This window comes from Barbus barbus (assembly GCF_936440315.1).
Source record: "Barbus barbus genome assembly, chromosome: 21".
Taxonomy (NCBI): domain Eukaryota; kingdom Metazoa; phylum Chordata; class Actinopteri; order Cypriniformes; family Cyprinidae; genus Barbus; species Barbus barbus.
Genome location: NC_136749.1, coordinates 15,056,876 through 15,072,317, shown reverse-complemented (window position 1 = coordinate 15,072,317; position 15,442 = coordinate 15,056,876). Strand labels below are relative to the sequence as shown.

General features: G+C 33.7%; 1 protein-coding gene across 2 annotated transcripts in view; it reads left to right on the top strand.

Annotated features, from left to right (window-relative positions):
* The window catches only part of LOC306886855 (ephrin-A4-like), a 51,592-nt gene extending 36,353 nt beyond the window's left edge, over window positions 1-15,239 (top strand). Inside the window, exons 3-5 of one of the 2 annotated variants that reach the window (XM_079444187.1) lie at window positions 4,416-4,484; window positions 12,858-12,884; window positions 13,429-15,239. In XM_079444187.1, the coding sequence (XP_079300313.1) occupies window positions 4,416-4,484; window positions 12,858-12,884; window positions 13,429-13,526 (194 nt within the window). In that variant the 3' untranslated portion in view covers window positions 13,527-15,239. The remainder of the gene's footprint in view (window positions 1-4,415; window positions 4,485-12,857; window positions 12,885-13,428) is intronic. The other variant, XM_079444188.1, reaches the window with a different exon arrangement.
* Window positions 15,240-15,442: the final 203 nt, after the last annotated feature.

Sequence of the window (15,442 nt, the reverse complement as noted above, 5' to 3'; positions counted from 1 at the left end):
CTCTCTCTCTGGGATAGAAAAGTGCACAAGGCATTTTTCATTACTTCATTTCATTTACTTTGGAAAATAAAATAAATAATATTTTTTTTGTTTGGTTTTTTTTTTTTTTTAACCTGTGGTCAGTGAAAGAATGTGCTTAACCTTTAGAAAATGTTGACATTAACCTCAGGAGGTCAAACTAAATTTATGGGCTGTTGAGATGAGAATTGCAAGTGTTGCTACACTGTTGCAATTGTTAGTATTGTTATGCCCTTTGTAATGCACACGGTTGTGCACAAAATACGAAATATTAGGGTTTTGGTCATTAAAAATAGTATTTAAACAGTTTAATTTAAAAATAGTAAATAGTAATACAAATATTTTTTATGATAGGTAATTGAATATAAATTAAACACATTGAGTCAAAATTCTGATGTTGTAATTTTGTATACAAGGTCAAGACCAAAATCACACTGTAGGGATAGAGAAATTTTATGTTTTAAACTAGCTGCTTTTAATATTTTAATGCTAAATTAATGTTTATGTTAGATTATAGTTTATCAAACATACTATAATAACAATTGCTTTTTAAATAACTGCTGCTTTTTAAAGGATGAAGTCTTCGAAGATAAAGGATGATGGTTGAAAGGGAGAGAGTAGAAGAAGAGGAAAGAGTCTCCTTGAAAGAAAGAGTGAGACAACAAAGGCCAGAGAGAGGGTGGGAAAAAGAGGAAGAGACAGAGAGGGGGGAAAGTATCTTTACATAAATTACAGCAGTGCTGACCTGGACAATAGAGCATTGTTCAAGCATGAGCGTGTATACACAGCACAGAGCCATTGTGTCAAACTTCACGATCCCACCCCTACCCTAATGCTCCGTGTGTGTGTGTGTGTGTGTGTGTGTGTGTCTCTATTGTTTACTTCAAAGAAAGCATAACAATGCGTCTGTCTTTTTAATTGTTTAAGCTCAATTCTGTAGCTGAAAACAAGGGATCAGTGTGTCTGATCTAAATTCAACTTGTAGTTTAAGTCTGCGTGTCGAGAGTCGAATGCTCTTGCGCGTAAGAATGAAATGGAAGAGATAACCACCAAAGAGTTGTGCTTTCAAGACAAACCTGTAAGTGTTTCTACCATTGGCTTGTTTCAATTTAGATTAACAACATGGATCAACTTTTGCACAAACTTGTGGAGTTCATGCAGCTTCAATGTAACTGTAATTCATCCAACAGAGAGGCATGGGTCAATGACATGACATTTTTTTCTTATTAAAAGATACACTAAAAATGCACATTGACTGGACGCACTTCTAAAATGAGCATCTATACTTTGTATTAAGAATAAATAAAAATGCTTTTAATATTTCTTAGAAAATAATAATTAAAATAAAATATTAATTATTAAAAACTTGCCAAATTTGTCATGTTGCAAGCAACATGTAGAAAAAAAAATATTCTAAAAATTTACATAAATTTATACATCGACTGAATACAATTATATGAGGGTGTTTTACTTTGCAATCAAATTAATGTTTTCTTAGAAAAATATTTCTTAGAAATAATAATAATAATATTATTTTTAAAATATGAATGTGCAAAACTGCTTGTTAATATTTTAAAAACTTGAATATAATAATAATAAAATTACAAATAATAATATTTTTTTTTTATATTAAATGTGCAAAACTGCTTGTTAACATTTTAAAAACTTGTATTAAAATGAATAAAATGAAGTGCAACTTGTTAATATTTAAAAAATGTTGCCTGCCAAATATGCAGAAGAACTTATGACTTTTTATGACATGTTGGTTTAGTACAAGTTGTGAATTGTCATGTGCCGCATCCCCAGAAATGTAATGATATTTATGAATTATTAATTCATGATACTACTTTTAAAAATATTTAGAGATATTATTGTGCAAGGAAAATATAAAAAAAAAAAAAAAATTTCCTTGATGGTTAAACCACACAACATGTTTGAAAGCAATTCAATTTAAACTTTTCTTGAAAATGGTATTTAAAAAAAATAAATAAATCAAAACCACACAAAACAAACATGAACACAAAGAGTGCACTTTCTACAAACATGGCACATTTTAAACGAGAGTTCTTTTTCTTGTGTTTATCATGTGCACCGTATGGAGTTGACCCTCCATACCAAATACCATGAGACAGTTATGTCCATTTTTCAATTAAACTTCCCTCTTAAATTTATGCTGGTATTATTTTTTGAAGAAAAATAAAAATGTATTCAATAAGAAAAAGAGAGGAAGTTTTACTAGTGGCCTCAGACTTTTGCTTAAAAATCCAGAGTCACTCAAATGCAATGAACACAAACCCAAAAGGTACGGCCGAATGCCTATGGGGTTCAGAAAGCCAAAACACACACCACCCACACATAACCACACGCACACACACACACACAAACACACACACACACAGAGACAGAGTGAGCCCTCTGGAGTCAGCCGTTCTCATTATTGTCAATGTGAAATTACTGCGCATACTAAATGGATGTATCTGCGGTTGTTAGATGTTCAGTTAAAAGCCTCTCTACTAGATGAAAATGGCCGCTGCTGTGGTGTGTGTTACTGAAATGGCTGTTATAGATTTATGGTTATGATTAAACGTGGAGCCAGAGACGCTCTTTAAAACAGCAGACCCACTCAAGCCTGAATTTAAGCATGTCTACCTCAGACTTGCTGCTCAGATTCTGGGAAGAGATTCATTATAGTTTTACAGCGCTCATAACATGGCCTGATGCTAATGAGGTATGAATGTGTGTAAACACACAGCGTTATAGAGCACGTGCTAGGTTGCAGGGTGTTTGTGTGTGTGTATATTTATATACGTATTCATATACATGAATTCTGTCTGGAACTACATTTGTAAAGTCAGATTTACGCTTGTTATTAACGTAGCATGCTAAAAACACCAGCAGCAGGCTCTAGCAGAACGAGACGTCAATTTAGAGTTGTACTGAGGATTTTTTCTTCCTTAATGTAGAAATTAATGACCTTTTTTTTTTTTTTTTTTTTTGCAAAATATATTAAATGGTGTGTACTCATGAGATAAAAACTCATCAGTAGCCTATTAAAATCAGTTTTATTTGACATGGAGATGGTCGTCTCATGGAGTCTGATACAATCATTTTGGTTTGTGCCTATATATTTCATGCATTAAATGTATCTACAAATCATTTGACTTTTCTGCTTTTTTTTTTTTTTTTTTTACCAGTGGGAATTAATTTTCTTTTTTTATTTTGTAACAAAATTTTATTCTATTATGAATTTTACTAACTAATATACAGTAATTTTAATTAAATAGGGCTGTTCATTATCATGTTTTAGAGTTATTGTGGAGTTATTGGTGATATTTAGTGTACAATGCAGTGTAATGCTTTCACCCTAATATGTGAATATTTTCCTGAATATTTGTGTCTGATGAATATAGTTTGAAAAAAGAAAAGAATCTTACATATAATTAGACACAGCAAATGCAGTAACTACACATTTTGTCAAAATTGTGTTATGACTGAAATTGGGTCTCTTATAATCTGTCAGACAGGTTGAGCTCAACTTTCAATAAAGACGAAGTGTGAAAATTGACATCAAATGACTCAAAAATTCAATCATAAAACTTTGAGGCCTTTTTTCAGTTTCAGTGTCGGTCTGCTTGCTGTATCTTGAACTACTTTTTCAAAAAGCTTCTTTTGACTGCAGTTGAACAACTTTAAATGAGCAGCTTGACAAGCTGCAGTTTCAGTAAAGCCTTAAATGAATATCATTATATGCTATCAACCGACTTCCTAAAGGGCATAAACACTCACGCAACCTTTAATTTGCAGTAAAGAACAAAGCAGAAGTGTAGTGTAATGTAAAATACATACACATTATCATCAATATCCTGAATGTTTCATAATCAGAGCACATTTAATTCTTTTTTTTTTTCCCCCACTGAGGAAACTGTGTTTTGAGCATTTTAATGCAACTGTGTTGTGGAATTTTGTTCAGAAAGAATATATGCAGTCATGCTTGGATCACACTTTGAGATGAGCTGAAAGCAAATACGACCTCCAAGTGTGTAAATAATGTTGTAACGGTGTAATCATGTAAGTTTATGAAGTGTGAATGTCTGCATAGAGCCCATCTCACTGCATCAGAGTGTCCATCATTTGTGGAACGGCTCACTGTCTGTCGTGCTGAGCTCAGCATTAACTAGCCCGTTACAGCTCCTGCTAGCGCTAATGCATTAGCCATTCCATCGGATTCCATCCAGTCAAGCAGTCTTTTTATGGCTCTGGGTTATGTGTGTATTTGTGTTTTGTGTGAGCAGTCTAAAGCATCGATTTGGTGGCAACAAATTTCGATTCCTCTTTCCCAGTGTCAAAGACATCAGTCTCCTGTTTTACTCTCTCTCTTTCTCTGTCTTTCCTTCCAGCACTATCCACAGACGACGGACCCCCCCTCCCATGTATGAAACTACGAGTCACTGTGTGTTGTCCACCGAGTAAGTACAGTACTCTTTTCATCTAGGTTTTTTTTGTCCACACTATTTCCTTGGGAAAAAAGCATGTCACCCCCCCCCCCCCCCCACACTCACCCTCTCACGCAATCAGAGATGCCCCTCTCTCTGCACGCAACCGCTCGCTCGCTTTCCCTTCTCTCTGCCTACATTCTGCAGATTTGTCCTCATCTTCCCATTTCCCCTGTTCTGCTAATGCATTCCCCCTTTCTCTGGTTCATCATTCTATTTTTCATCATCTTCTTCTTTTTGTTCTCTGACTCAATGGTGAAAATGCAGATTAAAATAGCTAAATAAATTGTAAAGAAAGTCATATACTTGTTTTGGGCTAAAAATCCGCCTTATATTGCTGTACATGGAAAACCACACATTTATTTTCAAATGAGGATTTTTATGTTTTATTGTACAATATATACACACACACACACACTATAATCAACAATAACACAAATAAAGCATTTTTTAAATTGAATTGTGTTTTTTTTTTTTTTTCTTGTAAATAAATATAGCAACAGAGTCCAATTTTACCAACCTTTCTGTTGATTACGATGACTACTACTCCTGCTACGTCTAATACTTCTACTACTAATATAATTACATATCAAAATATATATGTATTATATAATCAAAATGTAATAATTTTAATATGTGATCACATTTATATTATAATTAAAACATTAACATAAATAAAAATTTTACATTTGTTATGAAATTGGCATTTATTATTTATCTACACTTTGTGTAGATAAATAATATAGCAACAAAATCAAATGCATATACGAATAATGTATGTATATTCAACGTATATAAAAATAAATGTATTATTATGATTATTATTAATAAGAATAATAATTTGAATTACAATAAACATAATAAAAATACATTTGTTTTGAAATGCAAATTTGTATTGTATGTATTTTTGTAGATAAATAATATAGAACCAAAATTAGTTTTTATATAAATAATGTAAGCATATACAATGTATGAACAAAAACTAATTATTATTGTTATTACTCATTAGTTAGTTTACAGTAAACATAATGAAAAATACATTTGTTTTGAAATTGAAATTTGTATGTATATTTTCAGTAGATGAATAATAATATACTGTAGAAAAATACGGTCTGTATAGTCAAGTGAATTTAAATGTACTTAATGTGTGTGTGTGTGTGTGTGTATATGTATATGTATATGTATATGATGCCAAATACATTTGTTTTGAAACAAGAAATTGTATGTATATTTTTGTAGATTGTAAGTAACAATGAAATCAGATTTATTATAATCGGTTGTCAATTGATATTTTATTACATTTTAACGTAGTTGTACATATTTCTATTTGCCATTCTTTTTCTTTTTGCTATAACATGATGTGTGAAAGCGTGTTAGTGTGTGCGTGTTAGTGTGTGCGTGTGTGTGTGCGTGTTAGTGTGTGCGTGTTAGTGTGTGTGTGTGTGTGTGTGTGCGTGTTAGTGTGTGTGTGTGTGTGTGTGCGTGTGTGTGTGTGTGCGTGTTAGTGTGTGTGTGTGTATGTGTGCGTGTCCTGTGCGTGGAGTGAGGCAGGCTCTCAGACCCCTGCAGTTATGTTGACCTTCCGCTCGGCTTGGCTGATGTGGGATCAGCAGGGAATGCCGCCCAGTAAGAGTGGGAATGGCAGTCCAGTCCGTAAGCCGTCCGACCCAATTCCACCTCCTGCTTCACACACATGCACAGACACGCACACCAACCCAGCTGTCGAACCCAATATCCAAGTCCTGTCCCGGCCCCAAACCTGCCTTCTCGCCTCTCGCACTCTCTCTAGCTTTTCATGACACCATTTGTACTTATTCAGCTTTGAAAATGTTTTATGTTCTTTACAGGCTAGGTTGACTGGAGATCAGCACTGTATTTAAATATCTAAGTTACTAAAAGTGGGTAATCATTGCATTTGTTCCACATAAAGTAAATCAAACAAACTTTGTTGTGAAATCAAATTCTTGAAGCCTTTAAGGAGATGTGTTGTGTAACCTTCAGGGAGAAATCTCTAGTTTCTAGTTTGTGGTTGAAGCAGAAAATGCTTGTGCAATTGATTTTGAAATGTTTGTATGTGAAACATCATGATCTGAGGTGGATGTTGTTTATTTTAGGAGCAAAATTTGATAAGGGAAGATGGAGTTTTTTGTTGTTTTGAGGAGGAAAAGGTTCTTCATTCAATCGGACTAACATTTACTTTATCCGTGTTAGATGATTTAATGAATGTGTGGAATGACAACTTTTCTTCCTCGTCTTTGCACATTTTCCTCTTCTCATGCTCTCGCTTCAGATGGTTCATCTCTTTTATCCCTCTCTTTCACTTTCTCTCTATCTTTTTCCCTCTTTTTCTGTTCTCTGACCGAAACTAATCCAGACTAAACTGTAGCATCCCTGCTTCTCCCTCCCTCCTTTTTTTCCCTTTCTCCTCCTACTGTTTAGTCGTTCCTGGAGTGGCACTAATCTTCTCCTTTTCCTTCCCTCCCTCATTTTTATGATCTGTCGTTACCAGAGCAAAACTAATCAGAGTCTTATCCACTACACTTTTGTCTCCACTCTCTTCAAACTCTGTCCATTTCTGGATTTCTCCTCATATTCCATTCCATCTGTCCATTGCATCGTGTTCCTGAATAGTTATAGACGTGCCTATTTCTATTCATACATATATATTTGACCATTTTTAAGCATTTTAGTTGACAGCTGTGCTTGGTTGGCAAATTAACATGAGTATTCATTCATTCTTTTGTCAGCTTTGTCAAGGTATAATGCACCTTTTTAGCATTTTGTGTGTGTGTGCGTGTGTGTGTGAAGAATATATGTTATATAATATAATAAAAAATATAATTTAATATTATATAATATCAGATAATACAAAATACTTTTTATTTTTCTAACTTATTGATATTTATTTTATTTATAATCTTTTGGAGAGGTTTTGTATCTCTTATTATTTTTTTAAACCGTATATTTAGCAGTGCTTTACCAGTATGTAGTATATTTTTCCTTTCTTTCTTTTTCAAAGTATAACGTACATTTTTAGCATTTTTTGTGCAATAAGAAGAATGTAAAACATTTTTTTTATATATATTTATTTATATTTTATTCATAATTTTTTGGAGAGGTTTCATATCTCTCTTATTTCTTTTTCAAACAGTAAAAGAGAATTTATTTTTTCTTTAGCAGAATTTATACTGTTTTCATGCATTTACTTTTTTATTTATTCACTATATATATAATTTTTTTTTTTTATTAGTCCAATTAACATTTCATGTCCATGACAAGCTAATTATTTTACACAACACCATTGTATCTCTGTTGTGTAAAATAAATGTCCATTTAAATTCAGCAATTGTGTGTATATTATATTTTGCATTAAATTGTAATATTTATTGCCATTTGACCATGGTTCAACCCTTCCTGATATCAACTAAAATGTATTTTATTCAAGCTTTCTATTCTACAAGCCTAAAAACAACATTTAAAATTAATACCTGCTCTTATTATGCTCATTTGCTTTCATATATCTCCGCATTCTCCACCACCCTCCATCTTTTCCGCACACCTTCTTGCACACCTTTACAGCATTTTTCCTGTGCTGTTTTCCTCTGATCATTTGTATGTAAAGACGAATGAAAGGAGAGGTGTGTGACGGGACTTTGCGCCAGGGCATGTTTTGCACAGCTGGTGTTTGTCCCTCCTGGTAGTGCCACAAACCGACTTCGGTTCCTTCCTGTGGCAGGTCTTTTATCTGACAGTCCGTGTTGGACTGAGGGTCCTGTCAGCATTCGCCTCAGAACCAGAGCCGTGGAAACAACATTACAGCCAGAGCTAAATCTCAGTCATGCGGCACCAGCAGCAAGCTGTATTTAAAGTTTAATTAAGTCGAGCTCATTCCACTAGGTCATTTGAGCCTTAATGACCAGGCTCATGGGAAGCAGAACAAGCTATGGACTGCAAATAGATCGGTAATACCAGAGGGAATCCAGTCACAAGCTGGTTGCAAGGTTGGTTAACGCTGTGAAATAAACTTTTCTATTAATGTGAAATGTATTGAGCTGCATGCGAATTATTAGAATTCTGGTAAATAGGAAATAACTGAATGTAGCGCTCATTAAAGAGCATGACGGATTCATGGAGTGTAACAGTTAAATGGTTCCCCCTGAACAGCAACAGTCTCATGCTTGAAGGATCCCCAAAAGCTGGCATTGTGTCGCAGTTAAATCCATCCCCTCACTCGTATGTAACGCAAAATGAGAAGAAAGAAAACAAAAGCTTTGTGATGTTTCTACCTGGAGCTTGGTAGCAAGACACCTCGCTCAAACTATAAAAGCACGACCAAAACAAAAAGTCGCCAATATTCAGTCTTGATTGAGCGACGTCTCATGGAATACAGCTCCCGGGTGCCCTCATCTTTCATCCTATTCACTTTGCTCTGCTCCCTGCACTTACTTGGGGCAACTTGTCAAAACATTAATTCTGCTGTTGTTTTTTTTCCCTCCTCTCCCTCATTCAGCGTCTTACTTGGTCCTTCTCTCCCCCGCTGTGAAAAACCATTTCAGTCAGTTCTACTTTCTCTCTAATTGATCCCTGTCTTTTTCTACTCTTTTTAACCCGCTCGGTCCTGCTGTGAGCACACCATTTCCTTTTCCAGTTTCTGTCCGTTTCTCAATCTTTTTAATTGTTTTAAAAACCCAAAACTCTGTTCGTTTTGTGCTGACCACCTCAGTGGATACCTCGTCCTCCCCCTTTTATTCACCTCTCTCGCCTTGTTAGTTTTGTCATTCACCAGAGCGTTTTTCCAAAGCGAGAAGGAAAAAACACTAATTCGGTGCCTTTACACAAGTGTAGTTTTTTTCTTGAAGTGAGCGATTTTTCTGAAAATATAAACAAGAGCTATACGGTTACGTTTTTGGCATGTTTTCATTTTGCAATAACAAGTAAAGGCTAAAACTGCAGAGATGAATGAAGCAGGGAAGCCCTCTTTTTTCTTCTTTTTCTCCCTCTTGTCTGTTCTCCATCTCTCGCATCCTCTTCCCAGGCGTTCTCTGCATCATGGCAGACATGTTTTATGCAAGGAAAGCGCAACTGCAGCCATTTTGTGCTTGAAAACAAAAACTGCCATTTTGTTAAAGCAAACATTTCATTTAACTTTAGTAAGAGAAAAAAAATAGGTTTAAACTTTTGTCCAAATAATGTTTTTCTCCAAGACTGTAATTATCGTCTCTCTTTTACCCCTGGTGTTGACATTTCTATTTAAAACGACATGCCAAAAAAAAAAAAAATAAATGTAGATAATTTACTTTGGAATATTTTAATGGTAATTATAGAAGATAAGAAAATATCAATAATAATCATATTATAATTGATATTATACAATAGTTATACAATATATATAAAATATATATATACAAATTTTATTTATCATAGTTTTATTTAATGCCTGATTAAGGTTTTGTGTCAATACATGCCTACATTACATTACTTTGTAAATTAATGCATTTTATATTTGTATATTTTTTTTATTTTAAGTTTTTTAACTTTTCTTGTATGTTATGTGAACAATTGTTTAATTGAGACTCCTCTCAGCATATCAAAGCCAGCCATTGCATGCTGTTTTTGTGTATTGTAAAAAGTATTTTATTTCAATTAGTTTAATCATATTAATAATGATTTGTTTATTTATTCATTGTATTTTTGTTTAAAACAATTATAGCTAAATCCTATATTAGGGGGAAAATGCCCCCCTTAAGGATTGTCTTTTTTTTTCTTCAGTGAAACAAAAGTTAAATGTGTTAAGTTATCATAGTTTTAGTGACAATGACATAAATTATAAACCAAGTATGAAAAATGTCCAGAGTTTTCATGTTGTTAGATTTTGAACAAAAATTTAATTTGTGCCAAATTATGCCCCCATGGGTGGGGTTAAATGCCCCCCAGACTGATAAAGCAATTTGCTTTAAATCTTTACTGCAAAATCAAGAGTACACTCTGCTTTAGCTTAAAATTAAAATATAATCAATAATTATGAATTACAAAATTATAATATAAAAAAGTTAGTTGATTCTAACTCCCTTGTTAATTACCTGATGCTAACTTGAGGTAATTTTTAAATATAAAGTCCGTCCAAATATTTGTATTCAACCAACATGTTAGAATTAATTTGATGGAAAAACAAAGGATCTGGTGTTCAGAACAGAATAACTACAGTAATTGCCCATTGCCCCCTGGGGGCATTTGACCCCACACACTATGTTTGCGAAAAAAATTGTCACACTGAAAATAAAATAATATTTTTATTAAATAACACGTACTCTCTATCTACAAGCCCCACTGTTCTCAAATCATATATAACTGTGATGTTCAACAAAACAACAAGCTTTGAAACACTTTTTATTTTTTACTGTGAAATCAGTTTTCTCTCCGGTACATCACCAGTGAAAACTTCTACATAACGCCTGTCAATGTAGTCCATAGTTACAATAATAAATGATCTTGACTTTATCTTGTGGTTATTTTGGGAAAAACAGTAGGGGAGGGGGGTTCCTCCACAGTAGATTAATCCTTTAATCTACGTATAACAAGTATAGATGAATCATGTCATGCCCTTGTCATGTAAACTAGGTTAGTATTCAAATGAATTTAAAGCTTGAAAATTCTTTATCGTACTTTTCTGTATTCCAAGATTTGATTTGTGGAAAGATAAATGTGGGAAAAAAATGGTACATTATGGTACAAACACATCTTTATTTGACCCTCTAACTCGCACTCTATTTGTTTTCTAACTGCTTGTTTTCTTTAAAAAAGCCTCTAACACTAGCTTTCTCTCTTCTTTTTCTATTCTATCTCCTTGATTCTTATTTATTATATTAAAAATCCTTGCTGTGTGTGCTGAGTTGGGCTAATTGAGACTTGTCATAGCAGTAGCATATTATTGCTTTTTTATTTAGATTAATTCCATTGTCCTCATTTGTAAGTCACTTTGAATAAAAGTGTCTGCTAAATGGCTTAATGTAAATGTACATGATCTATATATGATGAAGTCGAACAATGTTTGATTAGTGGTTCGTTATAAATGCATTACATTTATAAATATAATGTTTTTGAACTTTTAATTTACTATGATTTAATTTGACATGTTTCTATCGTTTTGATGCTCATTTGTAGTTCTTTTCTATCGAGGAAGTTTCATTTTATCTGCATTTTCTCTCCGTTTGGTCAAGTGTTAATAATGGGTTAAACTAACTTGAACTAACATGTGTTAACTTGATTTGGCTTAACGAGCAGCCAATTAATTGATGTGAAATGCTTTTGGAAAACTGACATGTCCTGTGGTGTGACATGCTATAGTCTAAACCATTTTTCCATTATTAAACATGCAGTTTGTATTTTAACTGAGAGAGTACATGAAATTAATTGTAACTTTAAAACCTTTTTTATTATTGTTATTAGTCCATTTTAAACAAACATACCAATGAAGGCAAGAAGCTGATTAAAAAAACAAAACCTTAGTGTCATATAATACCACTCAAATTAAACCTTTTTTTTTCATGTTGATTCTTTTTAAGTTTATCTTAAGTGTGAACTACTTATTTGTTTGTAGACTTGTCTTCTACTTTCAGCTGGCTCTATAGTTTTTGGGCAACTGCTCTTGTTTAGTCTACTACGCTCTACTTTCCTCCACTTCTGCGATATCTCTGTATGTCTCTCTCTCGCTCCCTCTCTCCATTCATCTTTTCTCCATTATGTTTCTCAGTCTGACCCCCTGTTGAGAGAGTGACACTCAGACACAAACTCCCTCCCTCCTTCCCACTTTCGTCTCTTTCCTTTTGGCGTCTGACCTTCTTTCAGGTTCTCGGCTTCCCTGTTCGTTCTCCCTCTGCTTTTCTCACACTTGCTCCTCTCGTCTTTTCTCTTCTCTGTCTTCTCCAGTGTTTCGCTCCATCACTCTATCTTTGTTGCTTTTGTGGCCCTTCTCTGTTCAGTCTTTGCTCCTTTCCCCCCTCTAAATCTTTCCTTTATCTTGTTCATCCTCCCAGTCCACTTTTTTGTTTCTTGTAAAATCTTTCATCTCCTTCCACCTTCATTTTTTTCCGCTATCTTTCTGTGTGCGACCTTTAAGAGAATTTGCATTGAGGATGTATTTTGGGGTTGCGCAGCCGTTAGTAATTTTTCAGTGTGTTTCTGCCGGAGTAATGGTAAATGTGTCTTATGTGCGTTTTTCTCCTCATTTGTTCTCAAGAATGATGTTCCAAGTTTGTAGTTCTTCTTGTTCTTCTTCAAAAAAGTATAAAGTACTTACACTTCACATGTCTGTCTGTCTTTTTCCCTCCCTATTTTTATATCCTCTAGCAACAGCTGAATCATCAAGACAAGAAGGTTAGTGTTTATTGCCATAGACTTTTTCCCTTGGTTTATAATTTGATGTAGAATTACAAAATTCCTATTTTTTTATTGATTAAAATAATTCAATTTAAATCATCAAATAATAAATGAAGGGTTCAGAGGCAAGAACCTCTAAGTGCCGCCTGAAATTCATTTTCTAAAAATGCTCCTATATATTTCACTTTGATTGCATAGAAAAGGACCTATACATTGCAATTAGAGTAAAAGAACCTAAACATAGGAGCCTTTCAGACTCTTCATATACATATGTATATGCATGTGTGTGTATGTATTTATATGTAATTTATATGTACATTTTTATCATGGTTTATAAAATTTTATGACCACTACAAACAGAATTAAGTCTATTTTTATTAATAAATAACTGCATTATTAGTTTTGAGGAGACATAAAAGACGTTACATAATTACATGAATGTTAAAATGGGTAAAACACATTTTTTTCTTTGCATATGTGTTTTTGCATTATATTTATTTGTTTGTCTGTTTTTTGGGGGGGGGGTTTCTGACTATTATAGCCACAGAGAGACCGTCACACAGCAGCGCTGTCCATCTGATGACAGTGGGACGACTTTCTCTCCTCCTCATCTTCCTCGTGTTGCCTTATTTTCTCTAATATCTCTTCTTAAAACCTAAAAACAAGTGCTCTGTTGCGGCAAATATTCCTCCATAACCAGCTGCGTTACAGTAAATGCTTGTTCTACTTCTGTGGATCACACACACACACAGATCGACAGACTCTCTCTCTTTCTCATACTCCTTTGCTCTGTCATTTTTGTCACGCTATTAATCTCCATACCTCCGTTTCCTTTCTGGCAGTCTCTCTCTCTCTCCGTCCACTCCCAGTGGCTTCTTACTCCTGTCTGCTCTGATAAAAGTTCACTCTGTAACAGAGCGACACTAATCTACCTTCAAAGAGCTTATCTTACTGTTCATTTTCTTTTAATCCATCTGTCCTTAAGAGTCAGGGATTCCTTTACAAGCCCCTGCTCCCCCCTCTGTCCTACTGTACAACAAACTGAGCCAAAGACGAGGAGGATGAAGCTCCCGCTCCTGTTGTTTGTACTACTGAGTGGAAGATCAGGGACAGAGTGACCATTCATACATGTGATCACTAACATATCCAATGAGCAACAATTGTTTTTTTTTTCTCTTTGAAAAAAGGAACACATTGAAACCAAAGCCAGACCACAGCATTTATTAAATTGATTTTGCTGTATTGACTTTAAGCAACCTGGCAGAACTCTGGAATATCCTGGAATTTTTGTGTCTTGAAATTCTTTCAGATTTATTTGAAATTTGGAATTTGTGTGACTGAATGACGGCCTGCCTGGACCACACAGGAAGAGAAAGAACTACTTCCTGTTTATCACTTGTGGGGCATGATCAGTCCTTTCCCAGTATGGACTCCTCTGATTGGTCTGCGTGTTTGTGTTTAATAAGGCACTTAATTGGGTTCATACAACATACAATTTTTGTATTTTCACATTATTATTTGTGTATGTCAATTATATGTTACAAAAGCTTAATGAGGGAATATGCAAAATTATTTTTAGTGATCCATAAGCATTCTGTTTTTTGTTTTTTTTCAGATAGTCTGGAATAATGTATTGATTATAGAGAAAACAATATCCTTAGTATTGTTTGATTTCTTTTTTTAAACATTTGTATCATTTTTAAAGGAGGGTTTCTTAAATATTTTATTTAACTGTAAATTTGAACATGGAATATTCATATTATCAGGAAAGAAAAAAAAATATTGTTTTGATGCTTATATCTAATATAGATATAAGAATAATTAGTTTGTTTTCTCACATAATTATTGATTCTCTTATTCGTATGCAAGAGGATCAAAATAGAAACATTTCCAGCTTTTCTTATTTTGGGCTATTTAAATAATTTAAGTATTTTTCAGATGTGTTTTGTTTGTTTGTTTTTTTTAATGATTGTTTAAAATTATTAAAAAAAAAATAATTCACTTCTAATAATAGTGAAGTCATTTTGTCCCCTTTCTAAGTTTTAGAATGTTAATACATATTCTGTGGTAATGATAAATGTTTTTGTTCTTCTAGTTTCTGATGGTTTTCTGTCAACTTCATATTTTCAGATGTAAATCATGTCTGCCAAAACAGAACAATCAGTTTATAGACTTTTTAAATATGGTTTTTAGTATGTATGAATGTCATTTTTGTTGTAATTAGAGTGTTTCACATTTTTGTGAAGTGATCAGGATCTTCTGTGAAGAACTTTTGTCTTAGCCATTTTTCCACGGCAAAATGAGCTACAAAAATAAAAGCTAATGCTTTTCAGACTGTTGTTTTTACAGTGTAAATTTCTGTGTTTTTCTTTATTCATGTGTGGCCAAGCTGTTTTGAAATTCCCGTCATTATTTTGATAAGTGAATAACAGATTAATAGGAGAGAAGATTAATTTCTGCTGTAATAATTATTGTAATTATATGACAAGTCACAGTCTTCATGTTTTGACCTTCAGTGCATATCAGGTCTGTGTGTCTCCTCTAGATGGCATCTG